General features: G+C 37.2%; 1 protein-coding gene across 8 annotated transcripts in view; it reads left to right on the top strand.

Annotated features, from left to right (window-relative positions):
- The window catches only part of CACNA2D1 (calcium voltage-gated channel auxiliary subunit alpha2delta 1), a 476,780-nt gene that overhangs the window by 69,835 nt on the left and 382,172 nt on the right, over positions 1-24,773 (top strand). For all 8 annotated transcript variants that reach the window (XM_025449554.3, XM_025449559.3, XM_025449557.3 and 5 more), the window contains exon 2: positions 15,973-16,054. In XM_025449554.3, coding sequence (XP_025305339.1) covers positions 15,973-16,054 — 82 coding nt within the window. The remainder of the gene's footprint in view (positions 1-15,972; positions 16,055-24,773) is intronic.

Raw genomic sequence — 24,773 nt, 5'->3', positions numbered from 1 at the left:
TACATAGAATGCCTGAAGAGAATGTGAAAGGTGGCTGCCCAAGGTTTAGAAATAGCATATTCTATAGTTTTCCAGTATTTAGAGCAATGAACTAGTTTAAAATTGTGTCTTTTATGTAAATGTTTAAATATAAGAATGCCTAAAATGTAAAGATGCACAAATGTGAGCACCGTTGCAGGGATTATAAACAAGTCACCATTCATTTATTGGTCTGTCTTTGATCTGTATACCAAAAATCAATGTTATTCAAATCCCTCATCCCCACTGAAAAGATATGGGGATAGAAAGATACTCGAAACATAAAGATCAAGGAATATTACTTTCCCTAACAATAAATTAAATATAAACAAAAAAGTATTCTTACAAATAAAAAAAGTCTTAAGAGAGATTTGCCTTCCCAGTTCTGTGTGAAATGGATGAAAGCGACCATGTGTTCCATCATAATTGGATTAAAGGCTATATATCATTTTAGTCTCTAGGACTGTTAATTGCATATCTTAAAAGTTGCAATAATTATTTGAACAATAATAAGCAATGCATTGTCTAAATTTTTTGGTGAGGAGCCAAATTTTTTCAAATGTGCTAAAGTAAATTTTCATCTTTTAAAAAGAAATTTCACATTCATTTTTTTAAAATGTCCTTTTATTTCTGGTCTCCTTTAGTTTTCTGCTCTCCTCCCCACTCCGCCCAACTCCATGTGTACCTCTTCCTCATCCCTTCTCTTGATTTCTTTCTTTTCCTTTGGGTCCATTGAATCTCTTTCAATTTCTTCAGTTTCATTTTCCTTCATTGAATCTTATCTGCTACCAGGTGGCTGTGGTACAAATTCAGGGAGAGTTGGTTAATCAGGAGTGTGTTATTTCCCCTGGGCTTCCTAGCTCTGTTCACTCCTCTGGATTTCTCTAATGAAAAGGAGAGATACTGTGATGGGTCCCATGTAGTCTCTTCCTTTAATTTTCTTGTCTTCGCATTCGTTTCACAGACTGCCCTTCTGTTAAGTCAAAAGAGTAAACCTAGAGAACTTGATCCCCTTGGATGGAAGTTAGAACACCTTAACCACAACCCTGACAGGGATATTTTCTTCAGATGGAGAGTATAGACCCTATTCTTGAATTTATCCAGAGTGATTTCCATGGATTTTCTGAAAAATCTAGCAGGAGCAATCTGACTGAGAGATTCAGGAATAAGGTACTAAGTTTTCTCCCCAGTTTTTCTGAGAGATAATTGACCTGTATCACTGTAAGAGTTTAAGACGTACTGCATGATGGTGTGATTTATATATATTGAGAAATGACTACCACAGTAGGTCCAGCTAACTTCCATCCTATCCTATAGATTCAGAAAAAAAAAAAGAAAAGAAAAAAGAAAAAGAGGGAAACTTTTCTCTTTATGGTAAGAACTCTTAGGATCTACTCTCTTAAAAACCTTCCTATATACTATACGGCAGCGTTAGCTGTAGTCATTGTGGTGGATGTTACAGCCCTTGTACTTACTCATCTTATGACTGGAAATTTGTGCCTTTGGGCCACCTTTCCCCATTTCCCCTCGCCTTCCTTCTACTCCCTCTCCTCCTCAGTCTTTGCCTCTAGTACCTATAATCTGATCTCTTTTTCTAGGAGTTTGGTTTTTTGTTGTTTTTGTTTTTAGATTCCACATATGTGAGATCATACAGTATTTGTCTTTCTCTCCAACTTGTTTCACATAGCATCATGCCTTCAAGATCTGTCCATGTTATTGCAAATGGCAGGAATTTCTCTTATATATATTTTTTATGGCTGAATGATATTCCACTTCACATATATACCACAACTTCTTTATCCATTTATTCATCGATGGACAATTTGGTTGTTTTCATAATGTTGTAATGTGAGCCCCGGTGTTAATATAAAGAAAATGGCTTTATTTACTTAACATCAGTTGTCTTAAAGAAATAGGAAAACCAAATTAATTTCATATTATAGTAGTATTTTGCATGACATGCTAGAAATTATATAGAGAGAGTGGAGGTCTTTAAACAAAACTTCATAGCCATTTCTCTTAACCAGTTTGGGCTTCTAGTAGCTCCTTTTGTATCCAGAGGTAGACAAGAAAGCAGGGACTCTATTGATAGGTCCTTAATTACCTTATGAAATTTTGGGGGTATTTTTTTGATCCATAATTCTGAGGTCACTTACTCCTTTTTAGAATTTGCTGTGTCCTTGTCTCCAGTTGCTGTTTTCTTCCCACAGCTCTGCATTCTTTTTGCCCAGCCCCTTTGAACCATTATGCCTGTGGGTTACTTCTTTGATTCTTGCTTCCAACTTTGCTTTTGGACACTAGATTATTGGATCCTCCTTAGATACATAGTCCAAAGAACCTGAATGGAGGGCAGACCCAATCCACTCCTAAACCCCAAACCCAGGTCCTAGAACTTACCGCTTGGTCAGAAAGATGTTTCTATTAAACTTACATGGATGTTTATTAATCATTATCACCTGTTTGCCCTTGGTTGCTGATTCTTGCTTTTCTCTTAATAACAGGGAGAAGATATAAATTCTTATTTTGCTCATGATATCCATATATTTTTATCCACCTTTCACTCTTTTAAACAGAGCATAAGCAAATAAAAATGGCAGTCATATGGCCACAATTAATCAGTTAAATGCATTTTCCCTTGTCTAGGCACTAGGAATTGGATGTCTAAAGACAGTTTTTTTCTGAAATTTTTAAAATTTTAGTTGTAAATTCCAAATCAATAATCATCATTAGAAAATCAAGCCATATAGAATATATATAAAAACTAAATCTTTTTTTTTAAGATTTTATTTATTTATTCATAGAGACACACATAGAGAGATAGAGAGAGAGAGAGAGAGAAAGAGAGGCAGAGACACAGGCAGAGGGAGAAGCAAGCACCACACAGAGAGCCCGACGTGGGACTCGATCCCGGGTCTCCAGGATCACCCCCTGGGCTGCAGGCGGCGCTAAACCGCTGCGCCACCGGGGCTGCCCTAGAATATATATAAAAACTAAATCTTATTTAGATGATTACCTAATAGTTTATAAGAGAGATATGCCACACCTAGAAGAACTTTCCAATTGTTTTGCCCCCAAACAACAAGGTTGTTAATAAGGTGATGAATGCCTGTCACAGAAAATATTTGGGAGAAAGGGCATGATAATTTTTCACAGGTAATATATATGGGCAGCTTCCATTAAATAGGAAGCTGGACAGCAAGACCAAAAGGTTTCCTCCTTCTGCACTTTCTGGGACTGAAAATAATGTTTATTACCAACAGTCATTGGATAAATAACTTCAGTTAGAGATTTAGTGGCAAGGTGTTCAAAGGTGATGTAAATTCCCATGAGGCCACCATCTCCCTGATGTGATCAAGAGATAGGAGACGATGATCCGGCCCTTGGGGAGATACACCAGGGACAGTGGAAAAGACAGCTTGCCAAACAGCAAGAGATGTGCCAGTGGACTTTTTTTTTTTTCTATTACTACAGGTGACCTAAAACAGGTAGTGTGAATTCTAACAGATTGCCTATGCTCAAATCCTTTTGTATTCTCTGAATAGCAAGAGGAATCCATTCAGCCTCTCGTATACAGAAGGAGCATTTGGAGAGAGACACTATAGGCTGTCAGACCTGTGGGAGGCTGCTGAGTCACATATGATTCACACATCTGGCTTTAGAAATCTTTGGACTTACACATTACAGTATGAGGTGGTCCATTTTAAAACTGCTTGTTGAAATTCACATTGGGATGTACTCTGAAATGAGCACCAGGAACAGTGACAGGATGACTATTTTAAAAAATTAGAATTCTGTAACAATTTATCCTGAATGTTGATAGTTAATTCATGTTACTGGCTGCTTCATGATTCCTTCATATTTCATAGGGATGATGGGTTACATGGGCGTGCCATCTTACCAAAGCATTTTTCTCTTTTCACTAGGGCATGTGACATGCTTGCCACTTTAAAAAAAAATGTTTTTAATTTTTAAAAAGATTTTATTTATTTATTTTCCAGAGGGAGGAAGAGAGAGCATAAGCAGGGAGAACGTCAGAAGGAGAAACAGGCACCCCAGTGAGCTATAATTCCTCCCCAAGAAGCTGTCTTGTGCTTGGCATGCTCAGAGTGCTCAGACCATCAGAGAGGGGAGCACAAGGGCAGTGAACGTATTGCTCAGGCCTAGAGGGTGAAAGAGAACCACGTGAACTTTTCAACCACAAAAAGACTGAAAGCAATTAAATTGTATTTTCTGAGCTGAAAAGATATTTACCATTTCACATTTGAAGGTTTCATTCCAATTTTTTGAGAGTTCTGCACCAATGGTAAATAAAGGAATAAAATTGTTGGGGATAGGCTACCCTTACAGTGGTCCTTTCTGATGATCTTTGGAAGGAGAGTTGTTTTTCATATTTGCAAGGTAATACATTTGCATTGATAGCTTTTTGATTGTGAAATAAACTCTGTCCTGGAACAGGTGGCAGACAAATAATACTGTGGGCCACACAAGTCAGTCTAGGCCTATGCATTTGTATCCTTGCATTGGATTGTTTATTTGAACCTGCATTATGAAGACAGTGAAGGCCAGCTGAGAGTCATATCTCCCATTCATATTTGAAAGATTTAATGTTGCTTTTAGAATATTTTATATTTATAAACATATCAGGGCTGACTCTACATTTAACCTGTTACTTGATGTCAAATCTCTGTGCATGTTGTGAATAATAGGAGAGTCTGTGGCCCTGTACCTGATACTGATGGTGCTGTGCAATCAGTGAAAGCAGTGAAATTTATGTGTTTGTAAATAAAACAAATAGTGCTTGTTTATTTGATAATATGAATGAAAACCTAAAAACTTAATGTGAGGGAAAATTGTAGCATTTCAGTAATCACGTGCATATTTCCACAGATTTTTTTTATTTTTTACGATTTTATTTATTCATTTTGAGAGAGAGAAAGTGGGGGAGGAGAGGGAGAGGGTCTCAAGCAGACTCCCTGCTGAGCACAGAGCCTGCCCCGGGACTAGATCTCATGACTCTGAGATCACAATGTGAGCCAAAATCAAGAGTCAGATGCTCAACCAACTGAGCCACCCAGGCATCCCTCCACAGAGTTTTTTTAAGGAAGAAAATATTTGAGTTTCCCCAATTATTTAAGTCCTCATTTCCTAACTAGAACTTTTCTCTTGCCATGTAAAACTAAGACTTCTCTGCCATTTTTTTCTCCTTATATCAGTGAAGCAAATTTAGAACCCAGGGCTCTGACAGTATGTAAAATAAAAGACATGAATCCTTTGTAAGTTCTGATGAGAGAAGAGTTGAGGACTCCTATCTGGTGATTTATTGATGAGAGCCAAGTCAAGTTTCAGACCATCCTATCAATTAGCATTTATTAAGATCCTATACTCTGTTGGCTTCTTGGGGCAAATTCCTACACTTTGCCATTTACTAACTCTGTGACCTTGGGCAAGTAACTTAACCTCTCTATGCCTAAGTTTCCCTATCTGTAAAGTAGGACTCAATACCTGCCTCAACAGATTTTTGTAAGGATGAGAGGATGTTCACATGACATGTTTAGAACAGCTTCTCACACTTGCATGCTCAATAGATATTATCTACTATCCATTGAGTATCTACTGTATACTTAGAACTGTGTTACACATTCTCAGTATACAGGACTGTGGCCTATCCACTCACTGAAATTAAGTATTGCTGGAGAAAAATAATACTAACAGAACACCTGTATCAATACCACGTGGACATTTTGTAGGGCAGGCTATATGTATATTAGAAATTTAGGAAAAAACAATTTCTGAGGGTGTGAAGACTTGGGAGTGCCTGGAAGTAGGATCTAAGCTAAGTGCACAGACTTGAAGGATGGTTTTTGGGAGTTGAGGGGACTTAGGTAATTTCAGGTGAGCAGGAAACATGATTACCTAACATGAAAAACTGACATATTTTTGAAGCAGCTAACTGGCCTGACTGTAGATATTGATCCATATGGGGAAGTGGATTGGCCATTTAGGTCAGAATCCAAATATAATAAGCATTTGAGTATTTGGTAGTATTGAAAATTTGATGAATGTGCAGTTAATAATTCAGAGAAGAAAGGAAGTATGGACATTTTATCAGGACATTACATTATATCCACATGCTTGAATTAGGCTAAAATACATTTTGGGAACAATCCGCAATGACTGGAAGAAATACAGATAATGCAAGGGAAGATCTTCAATAAAATGAATGGAGGTTTTGTAATAAGCAAATAGGAATTCGGCTCATTTAGTTTATAGAAACAGCAGCAGCAGATTGTGTGGCCATGTGGGGCACCTCTTTTGGCACCAGGCTAGGGGCCGGTACTGGAGGTTGTAACTAACTGTGATGTGGAGGGCTACAATACAAAGCTGTCAGGGCCTCAAGGGAGCAAATCCCTACAGGGGAACTTTCCCCCTTCTAGCTAACCATGAACTACAATAATATCAGCCCTAAAGTGTATTGCTCATTTGTTGTCTCGGAGGCTGCAAGCAAATTGCTAGAGCTGAGGCAAAAAATATTAACTAAAGAAACAATAAAAAAAAAATGCTTGGATAAAACAAAAATCAATCTAAGATGGTATAAAAAGTAGGAATGAAGAATCTTTGATCTTTGAGAATGAGGAGTATATGTATTTATGACACAGATTAAACACATGTACACACACACACACACACACACACACACACAGGAGCAGCAAGAGGCCAACAGAAAATGAAGGCAGAGGAACAGGAACAGCTTAAAATCTGATTTTAGTGATAACCCTCCCCTTTTTTCCCCCCTACTCTCAAGGACTTTTACCTTTCCACTCTGATTAGCATGTTCACATCTCTTTCTGCATTTCTTACAGGATTGACTCTAGATAAAAATGGAACACTAAAGCATTTCACAAGTCTAAACAGCTTTCTAAAAACAGAGCAGCAGTGTTATTGAAAATGGCTTCAATTGAGAATAATTTCAGGAACTAACATTCCTGGCATAACACCCATCTCACAAACAATCCTACATTTAATGTAGATATCAAGCACTCCTGTTATACCAGAATAAAAAAAAAAAAGTATTTCATGATATAGTCTTCTACGATATTATAAGAAATGCCTATTTAGCAAAATAGTGTGTCTGGGCCATCTACATCTTTGGCTTACTTATGTTATATTTATCCGACTACAGGAACACTGTGGGTGGTTTATTACATAACAAAAAGCAGTGTGGCATTGGTGGGCTATTTATAGCAAGCAGAACACTTTTGAAATATATGATCTTATTACTTTAAATTTATGAATCAGCTCTTTATATATATCAACACAATTGAAGTGGTCAGATGGTCAGATCTTCTGATATTTTAATTTTTTTCCTAGGTCCACAAGGTGTAACTATGTCTCTTATTTCCTTGGGGTAAAAATAAAATTATTTCTTAAGAATAGTGACATAGGCGGAGAATGCTCAGGACTAGGGCTTTAAAGGGTGCAGACTGCTTTCTCCCTGGCTCCTCCTCCTCCTCCCAGCCCCCACCTTTCCCCTTCCCCTCTGGATCTTCTGTTCCTCTTTTCTTTAGTCCCTAGGATAATTGTTAGTGGGATAATTAAGGAGGGTGTGGAAGAAAGATGTCTGTTTTACTACTCTCTCCTTGCTAATAGCAGTGGGTTCATACACATCCTTCTCTTTTTTAGAGGACTTACCACATCAAATATAGCTAGGAAGGACAGTTAACTTTGGTAGGATCTATTATAACAATTCTTAGCTATCACTTTGGGTCCATTGTTCCAACCAGTAAAAAGGCAAATTCTCTCTGTAGCATTTAAAACAATTCAATAGATAACTATGTAGACTTGACACTTTGTACTCAACCATTACACTACAATAGATTAAACAGGGTGTAATTTGTGCTCTTCTGAATTTGATGTTCCTCAAAGGCATGGAAAATGAAATGGATTACCATTTTTTTTTTTTTTTGTCTTAAATAGTTTCCTGAACTCTGCACTATCCTTCTGAAAGCAGGGAAATCTGACCTCAAAAGGAAGAGTATTAAATGCATGGAAAATATTTTTCTTTTGAATCTAGTGAAAACTTGAATATCTTCTGTATTTGCTTGTAAAATTTTGGCTCTTTCTGTACCATAAAGTGAAATAATTAAGAGATTATCTTAATTATTTGATAAAATATTTGAGTATTTAGAGATCTCATAGTGATTTCTCAAAATTACCCGGAGTCTGCAGACATCATCAAATAGTTGGAAACATATATAGTCAGTTGACTCTGAGTTATTTTAGGGGCAGAGAAAAGATTACAAGACTTTTTTTTTTTTCTATGACATTCTACAATTGAAAGATTTGGATTGATAATGTGTCACTTTAGAGATTTAATAATCCCCTTACAATAGTAAGTCATATTTTGAAAATTTGCTTCTTGTTGAAAACTGGGGGCTTTTTATAGATGCATGGGTCTAGCAGTTCATTTTTTCTGATGTGGATTGTGGAGAGAAGAAATTTAGTAGATCAATCACTTACTCTACTTAAATAAAGATAATTGTGCTTTTTAAAAAACACAGTAATGCAATTACATTTCATTTTGACACATTTTCTATATATTCAATAAATACTTGTGTGCCCACTTATATAGAAGGCACTGTATTTAAATATTGAGGATTCAGTGATGAATAAGAATAAAAGTATATACATTTAATCTTGAAAGTGTACAGAAGAATAAGCAAAAAAGCACAATTAAAAAGCTTTGGGTTAGTGGATAGAGGAGAAAATGTTTTTGTTTGGAGGTTGTGATATTCGAGTATTTGTGGAATTTTTTCTATCACAATGGGGGTAGAGGGTTAATTTCAGTGAGAGGTTCTAGAGCAAACACAGAGCCTGGGAAAGGACAGCACACATGGAAATGCACGAAGTTGGCTTAAGTGAAAGGTCTTAGAAAAAAAGAAGCTGGAAGGCTGGGTGGTTTAATTTTTCTAAACTTTAACTTTTCTCATCTGTGAAAAATGAACACTAGTTTTTGTGAGATCTGATGGGAGTGAATGTTAATCACTTGGGTATGGAGTTTGGCTTAAATATAAAGTCTCAATGCATTTAGCTATCTTCCAACTGTTTTGTGGAAAAAAATGCAGAAAGGCTGTTATTTAACAAAGGATTGGAGGATGAATATGATGAAGAAATTGATGGGATGGATTGAGAAGATGGTTTGCCCATGAGAAGGAACATAACTAACAGTACTACGGGGAGGAAAGGTCATGAGTTCAGGTTATAGATATTTTGAGAAAGAGTGATGGTAGATCAAGATGGAATGGTCTAGCAAATGGTGGTCAAGATAGAACGGGAGCTCACATGTTGGGATTATGTATGTGAGGCTGATAGTTGAAGTCATGAGATTTTGAAGGAGTACAAATAAAGAAAAGAGAGAAAGGAGGAAAGGATCAAACACAGAAGTTGAGAAATAGCAGTGTGTGATCTTAGGAAGATGAAGAGGAATCAGACAATAATGTAGACAAAATATTAGGAGATAGGGTCTCAGGAGCTAACGGAACAATGGGTTTCAAGAGGGCTGTGGAAAAATGGAAGATGGGGTAGTGAAGGGATGGGAAATAGTTCTGTTGGTGATACGTTTCTGATCTTTAGAGTGAGAAACAAAAAGCTATCATCCTAACAGTGAAGCCTCTGTTAGAGGCTCACTTGAGTCTTGAGTTTCGTTTCTACTGAGCAGAATAAATGTGGTCATGTTTGAAAAACTTGGAAATCCAATGTTTTCTCATGGAAATAGCTTTTACTTATGTTCATTCATATCTATATGATCAGATATACATTGGTCGGAGACTGTAGTATATAGTTATTCCTAAGAGAAGGACTTTCAAAAAGACTATTAAACTCCCTGGAGCAATTCGTTCTATTTTACAATGATTTTAGAAATTTGTTCTTTAAAAAAATTATATATTGTTTAAGTGATTTGAAGTGTGCTATGGATACTCAGTTTCATCTGCCAGCATACTCTTTTATAAGATTGTTAGGCTAAAAAGGAAAAACAATAATGAGAAAGATTTAAAATTTTTTCAGTGCAGTGTTTTCGCATTTCCTAGAAATATTTTAATATTTTTTTGTTTCATAGAAAAGAAATTTAGAAAATAAGCCTTGTGTATGAATACAGTACTCTAACATTTCAATGAGGTTTTTGGTTGTCTTCATTATTTAGGATGAATAGAGATCTTGAAATTCCCAGGTCCTTGAATTCACTTTTCCTTACCTTCTTTCCTGCCTGCTGATATCTGCCCTGCATTCATCGGAACGCCTTTTTGCTCTCCTCTTTCCGTCTCTGGTCAAGAGATGGTGAAGAGATTCACACAGTTGTGCTGATTAGTACCAGAAAAAATGATGACCTCCAGTCTAGGGCACATCTTTAAATACCCTCCAGCTCATGCTCTTTTTAAATCTCCAACTTTCTTTCCAACTGCCCTACCTTAATGCTGCTTATCACTGAACAAATGACTTGTCTCTTTTCTTACAAAAGAAATAGACACCAGTAAGTAGAACTGTCTCAACATTTCAATCAAGTTGTTCTGTTTATTTCCATTTATCTAAAAGCTTTTACATTTTCCCTCCAATCTCTCTGAAAGAGGTATCCTCCCTTCTAGCCATGGATTAGGTTTCTCCTAGGTTATGCTTATTTCTTACTCATTCTCTGCCCTTAGGTTTGGAAGACAGGGCAAGAAAAGGCCTAATTAATCTAGAGCTTCTGAAGGACCTTGCTCTGTCAAAAATTATGTGCTCTCTCCTGAATCTTTAGTTTCTCCTTTTCTACTTGCCATTTTCCTTATACCGGGAAACTTGCCAAAATCTCTCCTATTAAAAAAGAAAAATAGGGGTGCCTGAGTGGTCAGTTGGTTAAGTGTCTGACTTGGCTTATGTCATGATTTTGGGGTTCTGGGATTGACCCTGTATCTGGCTCCACGCTAGGTGAGGAGTCTGCTTGTCCATCTCCTCCTGCCCCTCCTGCTGCTTGTGTTCTCTCTCTCCCAAATAAATAAATCAGTAAATATCTTTAAAAAAGAAATTAAAAAAATGCTCTTTGTGCTCTTTGTTCTAGATACTTTTTTAGATTCCACACTGTTTCTCTCATTTTCCTGACATATAAAGTTTGAATAAATTTCTCCCACCTTATTAGATGACTATAACTACATCCTGTCTCTGGAAACTTTTCCCTTCTCTGGGTTTTGTGATATCGTTTGTTCTTCGGTTTCCTTTTCTTTTGCCTCTACTCAGATTCTCTGTCTCTTCTTTATTATTTTCCAGAGTTCTAGTACTGTGTATTTCCTTCTTCCTCCTATATACTGTCCTTTAGGAGTCACACATTGATTTACCTATGTCCTTTATATGTGTTGTAAACACCAAATCTTTATATTCCTATTGAAACTTCTAAGGACTCCAAAATCCAGGTAGATTCAGTTGCCTACTGAATATCTACACATGGATCTCTCAATAACAAATCTAACTGAACCAATAAAACAAACTCATAAATGTCCCTCTACATCCCTCTACATTGTTCTTTCTTCCGTGCCTTCTGTATCAAAAGGTCCTATTATTGTTTAACTGAGGAACTCCATGAATCATCCCAAAATCCTTCCTCCATTTACTGTCTATATATCCAGTAGTACATGAAAGCCTGTTGTCCATACTTCAGAATTTCTGTCGAGCTCATAGTTTCTTATACTTGGCCTCTTCTCCATTTTTCTCTACTGAGCTGGTTTGAATCCCTTCCATTGCTTACTTATCTAGACCTTCCCTTCTAATTTTTCATTTTCCTCTGTGCCACCATCTACTTGGCTGTCAGAAAAATGGTTTCATCATGTTTATGTACAATTAATTGATCTCGTTACTCTTTAACTTCACATTTTCTATTATCCATTATTTTGGGAATACAATATAAATGCTTCAGAATGTAATTTAAGACCTTTGGTCTGGCCTATCTGTCTGCTTGAATTTTGTCCCTGCCATGTCTATTCCCATTCAGTGCCATTTGTTGAACCAACTTGGACTCCAGCCATTGAGACTACTTATAGTTGATGCATATGCCATGTTTGTGTGGCATGATGCATATGCCCTCTGCCTTTATTCTTATTTACTTGCCTTCTCAATTTTATCAAATTCCAGTTGTCTTTCAAATCTCACTTCAAGTAACTTTGAGTCCAGAAAGCCTCCTCTGTCTACCTGCACTACTACATAATAAAAATATATTGAAATATATCCCACCCATGGGATTCAAGACACATTACCCCAAAATATGATACTGAATAGTTTAAGTTGAAGGAGTTTGAGAAATGGCATGTGCAAGAAGTGCTTTCTGACCTTCCTCTCATATGAAAGTTGCTTTCCCTAAAGGCAGAGGGAAGGAACATCCTTATCTTTGAAGATAGGGACAGAGAGAAGAATCTGAATGAATAGGCTTTGTTAAGTTCCTGCTAGTTTACTATACTTAGCTCATATTCTTTGCTCTATCATATCTTTTGCAAAGTTATAATCTTTATCAGACTTAGCATAAGAGCACTCAGGTTTACCATTTCTTTCGGTCTTCATTTCCTTATGAAGGTTCTTGTGTCATGCAAAATGTGTATTATAATTATTTTTAAAGATTTTATTTATTTACCTGACAGAGAGAGAGAGAGAGAGCACAAGCAGGGGGAGTGGCAGGCAGAGGGCAAGGGAGAAGGAGGCTTCCTGCCCAGTGGGGAGCCTGATGTAGGGCTGGATCGCAGGACCCTGGGATCGTGACCTGAGCTGAAGGCCGACACTTCACCAACTGAGCCACCCAGGTGCCCATAAAATGTGTATTAAATAAATGTGTAGGCTTTTCCTTTTTTTTTAAGATTTTATTTATTCATGAGACACACACACACACACACACACACACACACACACACACACACACAGAGGCAGAGACACAGGCAGAGGGAGAAGCTGACTCCTTGCAGGGAGCCCGACGTGGGACTCGATTCCAGGTCTCTAGGATCACGCCCTAGGCGGAAGGCGGTGCTAAACCGCTGAGGATCCCCTAGGCTTTTCCTTTTTAATCTGCTTTTTGTTATAGGGGCCTTCTACTGTCCAGGTATTATATCTAAGTTAAGAACTTAAAAGGGTAGAAGAATAAGATATTTTTCCTCCCCTTTACTACGGGGTGTTTGTTCTCGTCTGCCTTTTTCCTGCCAGATCCAGTTTCAAGACCAGTTGTAAGGCATTTATCTTTCATTTCTGCATCTGTAGTTTTTAGTATCTTCTCCAGCAGGTACGAGTTCTTGTTGAATGGGTTAACAAAGAGCAAACAACATATTCTTCCTTGAGGAGTGCTGTTAGTTTCTTATTCCATGAAAAGGATATATCCTCTGTAAGTTTCTCCAAACTTTCTTAGTACCTTCTGGGGATATTGAGTAAAATAGGGCTTAGCGATTATACATATGTGATTGACAATTTACCTAGAAAGAGAAAGATGGAGACAGATTCTGTACCTCTGAGTGTTTTCCCTTGTGCAATTTTTCACTTTCATGGTGAATGGGATCTTCGCTTACTTCACAGCCATTGTAATCTTCTAATTCCGGGTTTAAAAGGTATAGTACTTACGAATTTTTGGAAATCCAGGTAGCACCCCATATCTATGAAAAATTATCCTTGCTCCTGTAAAGCGTTCTTGACAGCCTGTCAGGGACAAGGAGACTGGGTAGGTCCTCCATTCTTCAGCCAAAGCAGGTTTACCTCAGTGAACATTGGTGGTGACAGTACATTCGGGTGTCAAGTGAGAAAACACATTTTGAAACACTTTAGCACAAATCAGAATTCAGGCCTGAGTTAAGTTCTTTTTTTTTTCCATTTATATTCTTTGTCTCTCAGTTTCTTAGCTAAGGGGATATATAACACTTCTTACTATTTGTCAGTGTTGGGAATTATATTTGAGAAAAGCTGATTTATTTTCTCTGGGTCTTAGGACTTGTTCAGTAACTGCTTGGACAAATGAGGTAGTCTAATGTGAATTAGAAAATGGTGTAGGGGCACCTGGGTGGCTCAGTTGGTTAAGGATCTGCCTTTGCCTAGATCATGATCCCAGGGGCCTGGGATTGAGCCCTGCATGGGGCTCCCTGCTCAGTGGGGAGTCTGCTTCTCCCTCTGCCCCTCTCCATCCCTTGCCTCACTCGTATTCTCTGTCTCTCAAATACATAAATAAAATCATTAAAAAAAATGGTATCCATGTGCTCCTGCCCACTCCCTACTGTAATTAATTAATTAATTAATTAATTAATTAATTAATTAAAGAGAGACATGGAGAGAGAGGCGGAGACACAGGCAGAGGGAGAAGCAGGCTCCATGCAGGGAGCCCGACGTGGGACTCGATCCTGGGTGTCCAGGATCAGGCCCGGGGCTGGAGGCGTTGCTTAGTCCCCCGAGCCACCTGGGCTGCCCTTATCCTTTTTTTGTGACTGACTTCAGTTTTCTTCCTGCCTCTTTAGTTTATCAGCTTGTTATTTTTTTATAGGTTCATATGTACCTCATTTAAATCCCTTTTTTGTGTTATGTGCCCCCCCACATTTTTAAAATTCTGTTACATTTAAATGTATTTGACAAAAAGTTGGTAACACTGCAGTTCTATTTGAATTCTTATCTATCCAAGGGAAAGAAAGGCAAACATGTTTAAGTCTCATGATGGGACTCTTAGGAAATGCACAATTGATTTTCAAAACAGCACTTTTCTAAACCACTCTTGGACATGGTCTCTAAAAGGTGGGGGAACATTAGGTACTAATAAAGTTTGAAGAAGTAGGATAAACAAACAATGGATAGGTGCATGTCATATATGTGTAGGGAGAAGTTCAAATTCAAATATAAATCATTTCCTATCATTCTCACTAATGTTTTCTTGTATTTGCATGGGCAGAACAAGATACACATTGTATGTCTTTTTATCAATAAGGGTGAATAAATGAAATATATGAAGGAATTATAAACTATATTGATTTGAATAGGGAACGTTGTGTGCTCTTGGTAATGTCTCTTAATGCCAGGAAGAAGTAAGACCATTGACTTAAGCTTTTCTAAAATGTCTTGACATCCATAACTTGTATTTTACGATGTCCATTTCATTAATCTGAAATATATATATGAAAAGGATTTGAACTGAAATCTTTCAGTCATAATTTTAATGCTCAGAACCATTCCTTTAAGACTTAAGCCTTGATCCAGGAATTTCAAATCTAAGAGTCTAGCCAAAGAAATGAAATACTTTTAACTTTATGCACTAAGATATTTGTTACTGTGTAATTTATAGTGGTTGAAGCTGATGATACTCTTTTTACAAAAAATAATGGTCAAATATATTATGGGATATAGAGATAATGGAATTGGCCATTAAAAATACAAAGTTTATAAAATATTTGCAATGGCATGGGAGAGTATTTCTCATGACCTACGCAAACAGAGATGTGAATTTTACATAATATGCTTTCAACCATGTGAGAGAATTTTAAAAGACTAGAAGTGAATACATCATGATATCAACAGTGGTTATCCAGTGGAATTATGAGAAATTTCCAATTTATGTATTTTTTCAAGTATCCTATATGTAGCACACTCAGGATTATATTAAGAAGACTTATCAGCTAAAAGATGAAGTTTAGAATATTCTATTTAGTAACTATTAATAGAATTCTTGTAAGAATTAAGGAAACATGTACCCTTATATTGGACAAGACATCTATGTTGTTTTCTCTTTTTATTTTCTGGGATCTCAGCATCCTAAGAAGTTGACCACTACAGGATCATTGGTTTTGTCATTTGAAAGTGGGTTGGGAGGGTGGACATAGTAGAAACTTGGAGCGGGGAGAAATCTAATGAATTATCTACAGCATGAATATAGTATGTGGCTTTAATTTGCCAGAGATCTGATGGAACATTCTCTTCTGATTTCTGCAGTATCAAGTCATGGGTGGATAAGATGCAAGAAGATCTCGTCACACTGGCAAAGACAGCAAGTGGAGTCAATCAGCTTGTTGATGTGAGTAACATCCCAAGATGTTTGTTAAGCTTTTCTTTGATTCAAATGCAGTTCCGTCTTCTGGGAAACTGCATTTCTGTATTCTGAATAGGACATGACTTTTCATGTTAATCAGGTAGTGACATTTGGAGAAGGAGCCTTGGTACTGCTAGCTACTGTGAACACCGAATGCCATTCCTGAACAATTAAAGTAGTATTCTCACCACATGTTAACATTTACACACAGCCTCATTGTAGATGAGTTCATGTGATGTGTAGATTCTCCTAGAGTACATCTTGGGGTTTTATGTCCCCATTCTTCAGAGTGTATTTAAGAATCTCTCACACAGTGGTGATTCTAAGTCCTGTGATGGATTCTTTTGAATATCCTCAGTGGGAACACATGTTCTCTCTTAGAGGGTAGATTTTATTTTTAAAAATGGTTGGAAAGTGTTTATAGCCATGTCTAGAGACTAGAGTGAGTCATTGAGATGGGTAATAAAGATTTTTGTGCAAGAAAAAGACACTCTAAAATATAGCTTTTCTTACAATTTATGAAATGGCTCTGAAAGTCACTCCAAAATGATTCTTGAAAATGATAGCAACGTATAAATATTCGTATAGCCTCTTAAATAGATGATTTTCCTTGGATGAGAGCACTCACACGTGTAGGCTCCATAAGATTTATTGAAAAACAAATGTTATTTCTTTAGTCTCACTTCCATTCCCATGTAAGTAACAATTTGAAAGTACTTTTATCTTGTGTTCCTAGTGATGTCAGGAGACCTTTCGTTTCCCAAAAATGTGATGAGTCATAGAGGTGAGATATGGTATAAAAGCAAGTTTGTGTATGACATATGGACCTTTGTCATGGACCTTTATTTATTTGTGTGTATTCCTCCCTGGGAGACACTGGAATGTATGGATACCTTGTGTAGTGAGCAAACTTCATAAAGAAACATACCAATGTATGTTGAAGAAGCGTAAAGATTTGTGAGATGAGATAAGGAATGTATTGGGAAATGAGAACTGTCCTTTGTGAATAACAATGATTAAATTTAATTGTAATCAACACGTACTAAGCACATCATATGTCCCAGGCACTGCCCAGGCTGCCAAAGATTGGCAGAGATGCAGCTCCTCTCATTAGAGGACTGACGCTGTACGACTCCTAAGTCCCCATTTTGAGGGTACAAGGGTTCCTGAAAGCCACTGTATGCTGATGCTCAAGGTCTGCAATGATTCCATATAGAAAAAGATATTAAAATACACAATTGTGCAGGATAATAAGGTGAGCCTCTGTGAAAGTGATGGAGTTTGTGAAATGAGAAGAAAAGAAATGAGAATTGACAGATTCTGGTTAGATGTTATATGACTCTCTTTATTGACAGCTCGAGATTAAAAATAAACTGCTCTTGGGAGCTCTTCTTTTGTCTCCACTGTTTCTCTGGCCTCAAAAACCACTTTCTTGGCTGGCTTCATTTTTACTTTGGGTGTTAATATGTGAGCCCTTTCACCAAACCTGCTTTTTGCAATGAATCACTTAAAAAACCCCAAAAACTCACCTGATTTCCATTATGCTTTATCAAGTATAGATTACTAGGAACAATGCCAATATTGATGAATCAGTAAGTGGCCTCGTCTGAATTAGGATAAAAAAATTAGAATGGACAGGATGAAAGAAAATCCCCACAATGTTCTGCTTATGTTACATGTACCAAATTAAGTGACAGAAAAAATACAAATAAAAGAATTGTATATTATGTAATGAGGCAAGGGGCAGGGGTGAGAGAGAGAGAGAGGGAGAGAGAGCAGAATCTATGATTGGAGAAGGAATTTAAATATTGGGGCACATGAAGAATGTTATTTTACATAGATAAATGATTCCATATATCCTTCTCTTTTTGCCTAAAGAGCGGAGGTCCATCATGCGGGCCAAAGGGTTCTATTTGTTCTTGGCCATAGGAACCCAAAGTGCAGAGTAGCTGAAGGGCACCAGAGTTGAGAGTGAACTTCATACTGAGTTTGGGGGGGTATTGGAAGCACAGTGATGATCAGAAGTTGAGAGAAATTTAGCAGATTTCTGACTTGATATTTAATATTGTGGAAATGACGATTCTTTCTAGATTATCTAATGGAATTATTTTTGCTGGCATCACAGGGTACAGCTAGCTTTTTACCTGAAGGCTCGAGCAACTAAAATGAGGCAACATAGCTAAAACAAGACATCTTTCCAATTTTGTAAAAATGGCTTTATGGCATCTTGAGACAGTAGCCCAGGGAGGGTTGATAATGATTAACGCATTGTGTTAATTGAAGTTGTACATTGTGTTACTTAGATACATTTATATATTGCAATATGGTTGTAATGATATCTATCACATTAGATACCTATGATTCATTGTTATTGTCTGTTTTTAACAGATTGTACACAAATTTTAGGGTTGTTTCTTCTGTTTTTTGAGAGATGTCTTTTATATTTTGATGGGGTTTACATGGAATCTCCAGATGGCTTTGAGCAGTGTGGCCATTTTAACAATATTAATTCTTCCAGTCCATGAGCACAGGATGTCTTTTTGTTTGTTTGCATCTTCTTTGAAATCTTGCAGCAAAGTGAAGACATTTTATTACTTTTAAACCCACACATAGACATACAAATTCCTGTAGCTGGCAAATGGAGAGGCTGATCATCATATATTAATGAATAGATAACATTAAAAAATTTAAGGTAATCTTAATATTCTTGGAAACACAGTTTTTAAGTTTATAAAACATTCACCAGCAACCATTTTCTCATGTAATATGTTGATAAAATATTTCATGTAGAGCTATACCTAAATTTCATTCAATATATAAATTATCAGATATTCTGAATTAGTGGGTTCTATAATAATGAATTAGCTTTATGAAAAAAATAATTTTATTTTGAGAGACAGCATGTGCATGCGTGTGGGGGGAGAGAGAGAATTTTTTAAAAGATTTTATTTATTTGAGAGAGAGAGAGAGTGAATAGGGGGAGGAGCAGAGAGAGAGGGAGAAGCACACTCTGTGCTGAGCATGGAGCCCGATGCATGGCTCCATCCTGGGACCCTGAGATCATGACCTGACCCCAAATCAAGAGTCCAGCACTTAACTGACTGAGCCATCCAGGTGCCCTTGACAGAGAATCGTAGGCGGGCTCCACGGCCAGCACGATCCAGATGCTTGATCTCCCAACCCTGAGATCAGGACCTGAGCTGAAGTCGGGAAGAGTCGGTCGATTAGCAGACTGAGCCACCAGGTGCCCCATGAAAAGTTTTTAAAAAATAAATTGATAAATACAAACTACTCTTTGTAAAAATAGACTTTTGAATCTGCAAAACGTTGTAGTGAAAGGAAACAGAGCTCTGCAAATAGGTCAGAGATCCTCAGTTGCTCCACTTGACTGACCCTGCTCTGGGGAAAGGAAATCATGACAAATATAGGCAAGTCACAAGCATCTGGGAGTTTTGTTGTCTTTTTTGTACTCTTTGCAGTTACCCTTTGCTTTAGGTATCCAAGACTTTCTGAGGGCCTTTTTATTACAAAAAAATAATAATAAGAAGGGACAGATGGTTATCATTCACATTTGTTTGTTACATCTGTAGTAACTCTTTCGTCTCTACACAGAACATATTTGATATTAGGAAGCAGGTGTGAAGACTATATTTTGAAAGAGGTGGAGTTTTTCCAAGTAGGTCATTCCAAATAGGTCTGTTTTCCTGGTTAGGGTCAGATGGGGCCAAGGGACCTGCAGAACCTGCACTGAGGTGAGGTGCATGTGATGTTCAGAGGATGCAGAATTGAGGGAGGCGTTGGTTTGGAGAGTTCAGCCCTCACTCTCAGAGTGAGTGAGGAGCTCCTGAAATTCTGTGCCCTACGTCCTCGTGTGTGTCACCCGAGGGCTCACCCTGGGGCACAGGGACACTAAAAGCCTGACTCAGTCTGTGTCTTCTGCTCCCTGTGGCTGGAGACCTAGGCATCTGCAGCCTCCTGGACCTCACACTAATCCCAGCCTCTCTGCTACATTCTCTTCCCTGATCTTTTCCCATCCTACATATGATATCAGGTCTTCCTTAGAGCTTTTTTTTTTTTTTGTGATGCTTTGTAAGCTTCCCAGACTCATCTTGTGTTTTGTAAGGTGCACTATTTCTATAGTTATTCCTAACAATATAGGCATCACCCACCTTATCTGACAGCGCTCCATATTCCCCTTCTCTTTCAATTCTAGTGTTGGGTTATATCTTCTGACAATGAAGGATGGTCTTCCCAGACCATCCAAATTTTTTGTTAACGGAGTTGTTTGTATTCTTTTAGCTTTCTAAGAGAGTTGAAATAATGCCTGTCACCTTATTTTAAGGCTTTCTTTTTTAAAAAAATTTTTTTTTTAATTTTAAGGTTTTCTTTTTTTTTTAAATTTTTATTTATTTGTGATAGTCACACACACAGAGAGAGAGAGAGAGGCAGAGACATAGGCAGAGGGAGAAGCAGGCTCCATGCACCAGGAGCCCGACATGGGATTCAATCCCGGGTCTCCAGGATCGTGCCCTGGGCCCAAGGCAGGCGCCAAACCGCTGTGCCACCCAGGGATCCCTATTTTAAGGCTTTCTTAAATGCAAATTCTATCTGGGTCTCTGACATGTTAGCCTAGAATATGCAAATGTATTTAAGAAAATTTGCGGATTATTCCCCACCCCTCTGAAAGTATAGGTCAAAAAAAAAAAGTATAGATAAAAAGGTAAAAATCATTCTGCGATGGCATCATCATAGAACTTTCTGGTTTTTGATTCACTGTTGTGATTTCATAAGTTAAAATAAGGTTAAAATCAATACCTTTACATTTCAGTATGCTCTCAAAGCTGTCAATATGAAATGTGTCTAAATATTGAGCATTCAGTACTCTTAATTTAGTATTTACATTAAATGTTTTAAGTGAATAATTTCTTTTCATTAGTAACTCATTAGCAGACTGATGCTTTTACTTTGACATTGTGGTCACGTCATTTATTTAAATAGCATATTCATTTTCTATGTGGTGGAGAGTTTAAGATATTAATCTGTTTACAAAAGAAGATACTCTAGAGCAGAACATAATTAATCATTGGTGATTCTGACTAGGGAATCCATAAGATGCAGAGGCAGCAAGGGCTGGTATCTTTTATCCCCCCCGGAGAATACTACTAGGTAGCTGGAAGGTGTTAGATTCCCTGTTCCCTGCTTGCCAAGTGAGGTAGGTCCTAACACTCTTCCTTATAGAAATGTTATAGGGGTAAAAGGGAAAATGAAATGAAATGTGAGAGCAATGAAAGAGGCTATGAAAAATTAATATTTATTGCATGTTAAAATGTAGCTTTATATTTTAAAATACAGCTTTATATGTTCATATTACTTTATAAAAGTAATAGAACTACTTTGTAAGAATAGCATAATTACTTTTCAAGTAAAACTATTTATTGTTATTTCACATTCTGGTTTTATTTAAGAGTTGCCATATTCTCTCAGTGATGAAATGTTGTAACTAAATGAGCTGCGATAATTACATAGGCAATTTGAGACTGTAGTTATTTTAGGGGAAAATAAAAACTTTTTTTTCTCTAAGTAAAATGAAATCTATTTTGGCCACTGAAAGTACTATCAGTAGACAATTTGGATTCCTTTCACTCACCTACGGAGATTTTAAAGTTTCAGAAACTAATTTATTTTTATATGTTTTATTTTAATTTTTTTGGAGAATCTAATTTTTTAAAAAATGGTAGTTAATTACATTCATTTTGAAAGGTATGGAATAAACTCTAGGGGATTTCTAATCTGATGGCAACTTTCAATATTTTATTAACAGGATTTTGAAGGAAGTGCTATGGGTTCACAAACATTAATTGTAAAAGAAATGGAAATATTTTCTTTTTTACCTTACCGAGCTCTTTCATTATCAATCAATAATTAACACTTAAGTTATACTAGTACTTGAGGGATAAATGATTATTCTTTGTTTTTCCAAATAGTAATCTAATGGTTTTGTAATACTAATTACAGAGAGGATGATATAATGCTGCCTGTACTCTTTTCTTGTCTCTGAGCTCCACAATGAAGATGGAAGCTAAGAACCCCTAAATGATGTAGCCCAGCGGTAGTTTCTCTAGAATGAAGATGAATGGCATAAAAGACCATTATTTGCTACTGCACACTCTCAGGCTACAACATACAGCTTCTTACTATTTATTTTTCCTGGAGACATTTAATGTCTTTATATCTTGTGCTGTGGTTCTCAGCCAGGGGCAGTTTTGTTCCCCAGGAGACATTTGTCAGTGCTTGGAAACATTTGTGATTGTCACAGCTCGGGGAGGGGGTTGCTCCTGGCACCTTGTGTGTAGCGGCCAAGGATGCTGCTGAACATCCCACAATGCACAGGACGCCTTCTCACAACCAGGACTTACCTGGTAAAAATGTCTGTAGCACTCAGGTTGAAAACCTGCTCTACAAGGACTGAAACATTTGAGGCAAGGATAAATGTATGGGATTCTTTCAATGAATATAAATTTGTAAAATTGTCCGCCTTGGTGGGTAGCAGTTTTGCTTTAGAAAAAGCATTTGTTAGTAAGGTATAAGGGGTAAGAGCAAACTAAACAGCGCTGCTTTTTAAAATTGTTTTGTTGGCAGAAATGAATTTGGGTCATTTGGGTTTAGGGACATTAAGCAAGCAGCTCAGTCAGCCTATGGTTAATTATTTTTTAATTTGGTTTTAATGGAATCTAGTATGATCTCTTCCACTTGTAATTGCATATGAATTTGCTGCTCAAAATACTTATACAAGTCTTTTTTTAAAATTTTTTATTTATTTATGATAGTCACAGAGAGAGAGAGAGAGAGAGAGAGAGAGGCAGAGACATAGGCAGAGGGAGAAGCAGGCTCCATGCACCGGGAGCCCGATGTGGGATTCGATCCCGGGTCTCCAGGATCGCACCCTGGGCCAAAGGCAGGCGCCAAAGGCTGCGCCACCCAGGGATCCCCTTATACAAGTCTTATATAGCTCCAGATATGCAGAGTGAAAGAGGCTAGATTAAGATGTGATCTCTGGAATTAACAAACAAAAAACCCCCAAGTAGTTGGCTTATTTTATGTTTAATGCTTTTCTTATTTTAATTATCAATATTCTTTTAAAATTCTGAGTATTTATTTTTTTACAGATTTTATTTATTTATTTGAGGAGGGAGGAGCAGAGGGGGATGGAGAGGGAGGAGCAGACTCCCCACTGAGTGTGCAGCCGGATGCAGGGCTCCATCTCAGGACTCTGAGACCTGACTTGAGCCAAAACCCAGATTCGGTTGAGCCACCCAAGCTGCCCTAATTCTGAGTATCTTAAAGATAAACTTACTGTTTACCTTACGTGTGAAATGTCTCTAACTTAAAAATTGAAGAATTCTTGCTATGAATCTTTTTTTTTTTGTTTTTTTTTTGCCCAACTTAGTTTTTGTTATAGTTACTGTGTTCCACAAATGAAGCCTTTATATTTCACTTGCACTTGTAGTTAAATAGTAGCGCCTGTTCCTGTGCATAGTGTGGAGAAGGCACAGACAACATATGTTTATGGTTGTCGCTTGTTCTGGTCCTTCTATCACCTTTTTTTTTTTTTTTTCCCTTCTAGCATCTTTAATGCAAGCTTGAAAGTGTCACCATTAAATTCTTGTTAATAGGAATTAGGGCAAGTAGCAATATATGCTGTGGAAGGTTCTCCAATTCTGACTTCATTCTTCCTAAATATTCTTTTTTTTTTTTTTAAAGATTTTATTTATGTTTATTTGAAAGAGAGCATGAGAGAGAGAGAGAGAGAGAGAGAGAATGGGGAAGGGGCAGACGGAGAGGGAGAAGCAGGCTCCTTGCTGAGCAGGGAGCCTGATGTGGGGCTCAATTCCACGACCCTGAGATCCTGACCTAAACTGAAGGCAGACACTTAACTGACTGAGCCACCCAGGTGCCCCCTTCCTAAATATTCTTAAAGATAATGTCTCATCTGAAATGTGATACTGTTTCAGCTAAACAGATACACCAAATAGAAAGAATGGAAAGACTAGGGAATATATTATTGAACACTTGAGTTTGATGTTTGAATGCCAATTTGATGTAGTTGTCAGAAAAATACACCCTATAAATTCAAGGACATGATCAATTACCTATGTGTATGTATGTGTGTGTGTGTATGTGTAGGTATGTAATTACATGGTGTGTATAAATACATTCAGATGAGGTTCTTAGTAAGCCTATGTCATATCTTGAGTTCTTCCTATGTGCTAATTTTACTATGAGTTCTGAGCAGGACAGCTTGGAGTTGATTAGAAGATCCAAACTAGTACCCTGAATTTTATAGCTGTCCATGTAGTTTCTCAATTTGCCTTTCAGTCTGTATTTTCCAATAATCCCCTTATATAACACACCCTCTGATTTCTTTCCTCCCTTATTAATGTGTATTTCTTTCAAAGTGTGACTACAATCCCATCTATCATAACCCATAAGGTTTTAGTTTGCCGTGAATTCTGACAGCACAATTTTCTGTACCTCTTTAGCGGAACACTAATATTCTTCATATTGATCATTACCTTATTTTGTGTATTTTCTCTTTTTAAGATCTAATTATCATTTAAGTGGTGTATTTTTTTAATTTTTATTTTTTTAAAGATATTTATATTTGTTTATTGAGAGACAGAGAGAGAGAGGGGCAGAGACACAG

The sequence above is a fragment of the Canis lupus genome, chromosome 18 (assembly GCF_003254725.2).
Source record: "Canis lupus dingo isolate Sandy chromosome 18, ASM325472v2, whole genome shotgun sequence".
Lineage (NCBI taxonomy): Eukaryota > Metazoa > Chordata > Mammalia > Carnivora > Canidae > Canis > Canis lupus.
The sequence above is the reverse complement of the archived record's forward strand: the minus strand, read 5'-3'. Positions and strand labels throughout refer to the sequence as shown.